The 9,533-nt window shown below is 45.4% G+C and overlaps 1 protein-coding gene across 2 annotated transcripts; it reads right to left on the reverse strand.

The window, feature by feature from the left end:
- Positions 1-240: 240 nt before the first annotated feature.
- Positions 241-9,040, reverse strand: PYCR1 (pyrroline-5-carboxylate reductase 1). Of its 2 annotated transcripts, XM_081899880.1 has the most exons (8): positions 8,747-9,040; positions 8,289-8,388; positions 6,749-6,819; positions 5,868-6,047; positions 4,429-4,650; positions 3,072-3,164; positions 2,459-2,622; positions 241-2,370 (listed from the first exon to the last, which is right to left on the reverse strand). In XM_081899880.1, exons 2-8 carry the CDS (start codon positions 8,353-8,355, stop codon positions 2,226-2,228), a joined length of 942 nt encoding a protein of 313 aa, XP_081756006.1. In that variant the 5' UTR covers positions 8,356-8,388; positions 8,747-9,040; the 3' UTR covers positions 241-2,225. The 2 variants fall into 2 exon arrangements, with proteins under 2 accessions (XP_081756006.1, XP_081756007.1); XM_081899881.1 differs by lacking the exon at positions 8,747-9,040 and having other exon boundaries at positions 8,289-8,711.
- Between the last annotated feature and the right edge of the window lie 493 nt (positions 9,041-9,533).

The raw sequence follows: 9,533 nt of genomic DNA on the forward strand, positions 1-9,533 counted from the left end.
GTGTGGTCTTGGCAGGCCGACCATTTTTTCGTTTTAAGTGGCACATCCATGTCTCCCCACTTTCACAAATAAATCATTCTCTCTCTCTCTCTCTCTCTCTCTCTCTCTCTCTCTCTCTCTCTCTCACACACACACACACACACACACACACACACACACCGTCCTTGAGAGAAGTTATCATGTTCTGGCCTCTCTGAGCAAGGAACACAGGTAATAAACACACAGTCCACACACCAAGTCTCAGGCTGAGAAGCACAGAGTTTATTCTCCAGAGGAAAATGGGGGTGGGGAGTGGAATACACCCCTAGAGAGACTGAACATAATGCTCCCCATCTCCACACCTTCCAATAAGCAAGAACCAGGAAACCCAGCAAGTATCTAGGAAATAATACTGTATCCCCAGGTGTCTGTCTTATCATCTATCCAAGCGTGACCCTGGTCCACTGTATTTCTTTCACCCACCCGCCAGGTTTGTTATTCCAATCATTACCATATGAAGGGGCTAGAGGGGCAGAGCCTTGAAGGACAAAGGCTTTCTGTTGGAGCTGGGGAGGAGGAATAGAGAATGTCTGAGGAGTTAGCTCCTGAGTACCTTGAAGTAAACAAGTTACAAATAACAACCAGCATATTTTGAAAGGATCATGAGGTATTCTACATAAAGCTTCCCAGAGGTTAAGTGTTTGTTTCTAGAGCAAGTGTCATTAGCAAAAAAAAAAAACACAAAACAAAACAAAACAAAAAAAACCAAGACCACCAACAACCCCAAACACATTTTTAAAACCTCTTCTTTATATATGAAGACAGCACCTCTGAAGGAAGATAAAAAGCAAGCAAATGTAGTTGAAACAGCAGGCCAGTTCTGACACAACTGGAAATCACGGTTTGATTCTAGCTTGTCATTACTAAACCATATTCACAGAGCTAGAGCAGGGATGGAGAACCTGTGGACCTCTAGATGTTGCAGGATTACAACTCCCAACAGCCAGGGGGAGCATGGTGAACTCCCTGGCATGTCCAGTTAAAAAGGGCTGGGTAGTGGACAATGTAAAAGCCCTTCCTCTGCCCTGGAGAGTTGATGTCAGTCAATGTTGGAAATAATACAGAGGTAGATGGGCAAGGAGTCTGGCCTGGCATAAGGCAGTTTCCTAAATTTCTCTAGTAGCTGAGCTACACCAGACTTTTAATCTATATGGACATCTACTTCTGCTGGTAACAGGAGAACGGCATATATGTAGCCAATGCAAAAGTCCTAGCAAGAATAGGAGAAGTTGGAAGGAGGCAGAAACAGAAAAATTGTGAGAGATTTTATTTTACTACTATTGTGGGCAGCATGGTAGGGGCTGTCCAGGTGGAGCTGCCAAGGAAATTTGGGGTCCGCTATACAAAGTGAGACAAACAGTGTGTGGGGAACAGTCGCAATCCAGTCTGCAGTGAGGAGTAAAAAAAAACAAGGCCGCTATAGCCCGAAGCCCAGAGTGCCTTGCAGACCATACAGCAACCACTATTTCATGAGAATGGGATACACAACAACTGCCAGGACTTGAAGGGCCTGCCGGGGGTCAAGTCCCTGGCCTATTAAATTAGAAGTGTGCCCATACCAGTGAATGTCTACCAGCCTGATACAGCCACAGAAGCAAAACAAAGACTGGGAGAGACCAGGTTAAAATCTTTGCTTAGACATGGTGCTCCCCAGGTTACCTTGGGCCAGCCATTATCTCTCAGGGCAATGTACCTCACGAGCAGGGCTTTTTTTCAGCCAAAACTCTCTGGAACTCAGTTCCGGCACCTTTCAGGTAGGCACCATTGCCATTCTAAAAGAATGAGGGAGGTGTTCATGGTGAGTCCCAGAACCTCTTTTTCTAGAAAAATAGCACTGTTCACGAAGTTGATGAAAAGATTAACCAAAAGGGTGTGTCCCGGAGGAAGGGAGGAGGATGTAAATAACAAAACACCGTAATCACAACTACAGGAGCAAAATTCCTCAAGGTCAGAAGTACACACAGTCACCCATCCAATAGAAAGTGGTGCTGGTGACAGTCTGCCTCCTGCTCAGCCCCCAGAAATGCTGGTCCCTGCTACCCTTTACTTATTCACATCTGGATGCTAAAACCCCGTTCTCCTGCAGCCGCAAAACCAGGCTAGGCCCCACCACAAAATAATGGCTTAAGCTACTGATTCCCCTGAAAGGGAAAGGAAAGTGTTGGCTAGGCAAGGCCCAGGCCTCCTCATTGCTTCTTGCTGCCGGGATTCTTTTTGCTGAATAAGCTGACCTTGTTGGCAGAAGACGACTCCAGTTTTACTTTATCCATTAAGGTCTTCTTAACAGCGGCCGGGGAGACCTTCTCCTGGTCAGCCAAGCATTGTAGTTCCCTGTTGGGGCAAGAGGGAAAAGCATGTGAGCTGCTCAGGAGGCTCAGCTAAGGCAGGGCAGCTCTTAAGACTCCATGCCGGCATGTACCTTGTCCTGATGCAGGATGCCTCCACAGCATTGATGAGGAGTGAACGGAAGCCACCACTCTCCAAGAAGTGCAGGGCGTAGATGGTAGCACCCCCAGGTGAGCAAACATTGTCCTTCAGCTGTCCGGGGTGCTGCTCTGAATCCAACAGCATCTTGGCAGCTCCCTGCAGCATTAAGAAGATGAGTTGAAAAGCTCATCAGAAGTGGCAGCTACACACACACACACACACACACACACACACACACAGCCTCTCTAAGGAAATACTCAAGGCGATTTCAAAAACTATTCACAGGTATACAAACCAGAAGAATTGCAACACCTGCCTCAAAACTGGAAAATTCTGAAAAGATTGCAAAAAAAAGCCTGACCTGCATTGCACAGGACTGAAGCCAACACCATCACAGACATCTGCTGGGCCTTTCCCAGAGTGCCTTTGTTTCCTTCTTGCAATTGCAACAAGAAGAGAAGAAAGCAACTTGGTGCAGGGTGCTTTCATAAATACTGCTTTTTGAGGTAAATGGAATATAAGTGCTGAGAGATGTTTCCGACCAAATATTGAAAAGGCAGAGTGGACATAGCTTGAAGAAGCAGCAAACAAGGTGAAATACTGACCAGCAAAGCTTGAGCTCCCAGCCGGACGGCTAGCCTGCGAGGAAGGCCCATCTTCACACCTCCATCTGCCAGGGCATCCAGGGCTGTGAATGCCTAGGAGGACAGAAGTTATCACAAGAACATAAAGACATGAAATGCAACCAAGGGGGACAGGGCGAAGAGACAGACTTTACCATCTAGCTTACAGGTAGACAATCCACAGGCTGCATGCAACCCTCAGAGGCCTGGAGTGCTGCCTTGGGTGCCCAAGCTGCCCCTCCACTGCGAAATTCCCCAATGCCTGACTGGCTGTGGAATGTGATTTGCTTGGGAAGAAAGGTGTGCAGGGATATCCTACCCTATGCTGCCCTAATACAACTGTGCTCCCCCAGCAGCTGATAGGAAGATTGGCAAAGGGAGTACAAATTCTACGAGGAAGCCACAGGGAGGGACATCCTCCTCATATAAAGTGAGCATGTGCGTGTGGGAGCATCTGATCTGGTCCATCACTACCCACCTACAATCATAGTGTGGCCCCCAAAGTGGCCAAAAGTTTGCCCACCCGCAAACACAGATTGTTTCTTAAGTGCCATCTTTCCTCTGCCAGAAAAAAGGAAGAAGCCAGGATAGACACTCTAAGGAAGGCAGACCTCATATTCCTGAAAGTTACCTCTGCATAAACAAGTTTATTTTGGAGGCAGCTCCCATCCAAACTGTGCCTATGACTATTGAGACTATTTAACCCCCAGCCACTCCCAAATGTTAACTGATTCTTGGTCTTGGTTTATCTTCAGATCCATTAAGCAACTGAAAAGTCCATGGCTCAGATGATGTTCTAGAGATTCAACATGCTGCTATAAATGCCTAATCAAAAAAAGGTAAAGGTAAAGGACCCCTGGACAGTTAAGTCCAGTAAAAATCGACTATGGGGTGTGGCACTCATCTCCGCTTTCAGTCCAAGGGAGCCGGCATTCATCTGCAGACAGTTTTTCCAGTTCATGTGGCCGCTTCTGGCACAACGGGATATCATAACGGAAGCCAGATCACATGGAAACATTTACCTTCCCACCGTAGTAGTACCTATTTATCTACTCGCGCTTGTATGCTTTCAAACTGCTACCTTGGCAGGAGCTGGGACAGAGCAATGGGAGCTCACCCCGTCACGCGGATTTGAACTGCCGACCTTATGACTGGCAAGCCCAAGAGGCTCAGTGGTGTAAACTACAGTGCCACCCGTGCACCTAATCAAAAAAAGTACTGTAGGCTGATCTGCCTTCTGTGAAAATGTAAGGATACCACAAGCATCATTTCTGCACTTAAAATCCCCCCTTGCCTAATAAGTTCTTTTTGCTTCATACAGGGAAGAGATGGTACTTACATAAGCAGGTCCACTGCCACTGAGTCCAGTGACAGCATCTATCAAGTCTTCTTCCACCTCAGTGCAGAAGCCCACACTAGCCATCAGTTGTTCCAAGAGCTTTCCATCCTCTACGTCAGCATGGGTCCCCGTAGCGTAGACAGTAGCTCCTTCTCTTACAATCACAGGTGTGTTGGTCATGCACCTGATCACTTTCGGGGTGGGGCAGAAGGCAGAAAGTTTCTTGAGATAAAGAGAAATAGGAGAGACAAGTGAATATATTTAACATACAGCTTGCATTCAAAATGAGCTCTTCTAGCAAAGGGCAGAGATAACCATTTTCAGGGTTCTAGATCACATCGAGAGGCTATACATCACTGACACCATCCTGTGAAAAATGAAGAATGTGTCTGTGATGTGGCAACAAAGTGCTCTGCAATTGAGTTTGTCTGGGAAAGAAGCCTCTGCAGCCAATAGTACAATGGAGGGGTTTTAGTCTGCTTTTTTTATTCTGATATTTGCTTTATATTCATTGTTGGTTTTTATTATTGTATTCATATGGGGATACAAGCAATGATAGGCATACACAGAGTCAGGCTCTCTAAGAAGCCTGGGGAGGCCTGGAACACTTCCAGCTTCAGAAGCCCCTCAGCCATAATAAACGCAGCCACAGGAAAAATGATGACACGTGATAACAAAACAAGGCAGCAAAAGAAAAAAAGAAGAGTGAAAGATTTTTTAAAATCTCGCTTTCATGCAATCTCAATGCTGATGCTAAGCATATGACAAAATCTGTATCAGTTAACAAAAAAGTTGCATGTCTTTTACCAAATCACATCTCCCATTTGCTTAAATTTGTCGTTCTAAACTGAGATATTGTGTCATAATTTGATCCAATGAACATAAAAACCAGTTGCAAAACTTAACGGACGCCAAAAAAATTAGCAGGTGTCTAAATTTAAAGCCCCCTTTCAGCTTGAGGTCCCAGACCAAATGGTCCCCTTCCCCTACCCCCTCCTACTGGCACTGCTCAGAGTAAATGCACTGATATGGACTTTTAAACTTACGTTGATTAATTTCAGTGGGTGTACTCTGAGCACAACTTAGTCTGGTAACACCTATGACGTATGGAATAGGTTTATTCAAATTTCTATACACCACCCCGGAATTCTTCAATAAAGGGGTGTTAAACTTTGCTTTTTAAATCATGACTAAATAATAATTCAGCTAAGCTCCCTACTAAGGAGTGACTCTGGCTAGCAGGAAAGGGCTCTGGCAGAGGGGCTGTAAGAAAGTAAAGCACAGGTTGATCTTCACCCCTGTTGACCGGAGCAAGTCACAGGATTGTCACCATCAGTTTCTAGTCTGGTCTTCAGAAAAGAGTCCAGAGGCTACCCTGTTCCTACACTCAGCCTCACCTGAAAAGACTTGCCAGAAAAGAAGGGTTGTGAGTCTTTTACCTTTTCAATAGAGCTGATCGTGACCCCAGCAGCGCATGAGACCACAATGTGCCGATCCTCTATATCTGAGCCAATCTCATCCAGGATGAATGGAATTATGGGAGGTTTCACTGCCAGAAACAGGACGTCACTGTTTTTAACCGTCTCTTTGTTGCTTAGAGTGAAATTCACACCCATTTTCTGGAATATAGGAGTTGGAACAGGTGAAGCGTAACAAGAATAACAATAGGATTTAGACATGCGGGGTCAGCCTAGAATTAGGCAGGATCTAGTTTACTGAAAATTTCAGAAATGGGATGAACTAAACACACATTCTGCCAGTCACCATCAAGGTTACAGGACTTTGTCCTTTACATATCAAACAGACAGTGAATGTGGGAGGCAGAGACGAAACTGCACTACTGCTTGGGTTTTTCTGCCGATATGGATGAAGTGTCCTAAATAGATTCTCCTAGATGGGGTTGCATTCCCCATAGAAGATCAGGTACACAATTGGGAGATGCTCCTGGACTTTGCTTTATCCTTAAATACTCAGGCAACATTAGAGTCCAGTACATTGTATCAGCTTCATCTGGTTCACCTACTGCAGCCGTGCCTGGATAAATAGACATGGCCTCGGTTACTTATGCCTAATTACATCAAGACCAAGAGCTGCAATGTTCTCTATGTGAAGAGTTCAGAATCTGCAGTCAGCAAAAAATGTATCCGGCAGAATTTTGGTTGCTGTGCGACAATCAGAACAAATCACACCAATACTATTAAATGCATGGGCATAGCAGCTTAAAGTGCTGGTATTGATTTTAAAGCTAGGGTGGCCACATGCAGAGAGGACAGGGTGTGGGGTTAAGAAATATTAGATTTTTTTAGTTCCTGACACTTACCCTCAACCCTGATACAGTAGGGAGATCAGTGTCTGGTGAACTTGCTGTTATCTTGTGAGCAGCCAAAACTCCTAGAAAGAAGAATGATCAATTTTAGCTTTAACACAGTCTTCTGCCAACAGCTATTGAGCATTTTCTCCCTCTTCAGCATATCCCTTCCATTAAGACTGTTAGCATGAACAGCATTACCCTTCACGTTATGCAACCGTTAGTTGTGGGGTCTTATATGCCCCCCCACCTAAAGAATGGATACATATATTTCTAGAAGGTGGCATACCAACAGGCAAATGCCTAGATAATTTGCACCTAGAATCACCACCCTTAAGACCTTTATGCTTCCCAGATCTTTGAGACGAACCAAGCCTACTTTTGCATAGTTGGCCTTTTTTGTAATCAGTCTTATTACTTCATTTCTAATGACACTTGGCAAAAAGAGACAGAATTTTTCTTCTCATATTAATCCTTTGGAGGCCTTTAAGAATCCCCATTGTAGGTTTTGATTGCAGGCCATGGTTGCTGCAACCTGGACATTTAAAATGAAAGGAATAAATTCAAGGAAAACTGACAGTACACACCACCTACTCTTGTTTCTAAGCAGCTAGCATTTTTTAAACAATGCACATCCTTTAGTGCAGAACAGGTTATTCCAGAGAGGCTGATATTTATCAGGAACACCATTATGGGCAGAATTTCATTAATTAGCTTACCATTCCAAAAATGAAGCATAAGATTAAAGTTGGGTGTGTACCCGACTTTTGCAATATACTAACAAAAACAAGAAGGTTTAGGCACATAATGCCAACACTGGCTTGACTACACTGGCAGCCAATTAGTTTTCAGGCCCAATTCAATGTGCTTGTTTTGGCCTATAAAGCCTTAAACAGCTCAGGACTGCAATACCTCAAGGACCACCTCTCCCTATATGAACTGACCCAGAACCCTGCAATCATCACCTGAGGCCCTCCTTCGGGTGCCTCCTTCATGAGAGATCCAGCAACACGAGAGTGGGTCTTTTCTATGGTGGCTCCCTGCTTGTTGACTGCTCTCCCCAGGGAGACTCACCTGCTACCTTCGTTACATACGTTTAGGTGTGAAGCAAAAATACTCCTCTTCTCCCATGACTTTGTTTAATTAAAAAATCCATGGCCCTTTAAACTGTGGAAGGGGGGTTGTTATTGTTGTTGTGGTTAGTTACTATACTATTATTTTGTGTTTTTATATTGTAAACCACCTTGTGATCACTGGATGATGGGTGTTATAGAGTTAATAAACAAACCAAATAATAAATAAAAGCACACCCCCACACCCAGGCCAGACACTTCTCTTGAACACAACACCTCACTCTAGATAAGGGTTGTGCCATCTGACAGGAGAAGAAATATGCATAATGGGGATTTAACATCATTTCCATTTTTTAAAAATCACAACTATAAAGTTATATAAATAAGGAACTTTGATACCAAGAATCCCATGCAAACAGAAGTTTTGACTGTTTATTTCATGTTACATCTTGTTTCAGGAAACACTTCGGCCTGCCTACCTGCTGCGGTGAAACCCCTAGCCAGGGAGAAGGCAAGCTGCCCCGCGCCGATGAATCCCACACTCATGGTGTCAGTTGCCTGGAGGTGACCTAATGGATTCTTGGGAGTGAATAAGAACGCGACAAATTAGAAGTTTCCCTGCCAGCGACCCGACTGTCTTTAGAGCCTGCGCTGATTTAGGGTACTCGCCAGACCAGGTGGGGCTCACGTATATCAGATATACAAAAATGCCAGGCGATTTCTCTTCTATATCACTCGCCGCCACAACTCAGCTCACCCAATTCTTTCCTTGCTTCGGCTCCACTTCGCTTCCCACTTTCCCCACTTTGTCTCGCCAAGCCCCTTTCCCCTCCTTCCACCCGCTCCAAGTCTCGGCTCGATCCGTTCCGCGTTACTCGCAGCCCCCGCCCCATCCCCTGCCTCTGCTTGGGCTCAACCTGCTCCCCAGAGCACAAACCTGATAGCGCCCACGTGGCCCCTCGGGTGGGAGGAAAAAAAGAGCAGACGCGGCGTCGCGTGGCAAAGGGAACAGAGCGATAACACCCCGTCCAATCCGAGGGAAGGGGGTGCGGCGTCGCTGGCATCCCGTTCAATCAAATGCTGAGGAGGCGGGTCAACAGCTGCCTATTGGAGCAAGCTTTGTTTGCGGTTGCATCAGTCGATGCTTTAACGGAAGCCGTGAGGGACCTATACTACGGCTTGGTTTTCGGCGTAATTTCTCAGCAGGTAATGGCTGCTGCGGCCCATCTGGGCGTTTCCGATGGCAAGCTATACGTACAACTTGAGGCCGCGCTGTCCCCTGGGAATCGTAGTCTTGGGGAACAGATTAAACGACGAGGTGTGATAATATAGATGCTTCTTTCAAGTGCAGTATTCGCAGACCCTCCAAGTGTCCCTATTTTCCAGGGGCGTTTAGTTTTAGAGAAGCCGTCCCGGTTTCAGATTTGATCCCAGAAAGTCCTACTTTTCCTTAGGATGTCCCTATTTTCATTGGATAAATGTTGGAGTTATCCGCCCCCCGAGCCGTCTGAAGGCAGTCCTGTATAGGGAAGCTTTTTAAAAATGTTTAATGTTTTATTTTTATTTTTTTATATATGTTGGAAACTGCCCAGAGTGGCTGGGGCAACACAGTAAGATGTGCGAGGTATAAATAGTAAAATTATCATTAGGGAATGGGACGTCCCTATTTCCATTGGAGAAATGTTGGTGGGTATGAGTTCGTGATTTCTAAAACAAGTGTCTGC

This window comes from Podarcis melisellensis (assembly GCF_964234715.1).
Source record: "Podarcis melisellensis genome assembly, chromosome: 2".
Classification (NCBI taxonomy): domain Eukaryota; kingdom Metazoa; phylum Chordata; class Lepidosauria; order Squamata; family Lacertidae; genus Podarcis; species Podarcis melisellensis.

Excerpts from the sequence above, each read along its gene's own strand:
- PYCR1 (XM_081899880.1), bottom strand. The coding sequence starts at position 8,355 with ATGAGTGTGGGATTCATCGGCGCGGGGCAGCTTGCCTTCTCCCTGGCT. Across the intron at positions 3,165-4,428 it reads GTGGCAGTGGACCTGCTTAT|GCATTCACAGCCCTGGATGC; the intron begins GTAAGTACCATC and ends CTGTCCTCCTAG. Across the intron at positions 2,623-3,071 it reads TGGGAGCTCAAGCTTTGCTG|GGAGCTGCCAAGATGCTGTT; the intron begins GTCAGTATTTCA and ends TTAATGCTGCAG.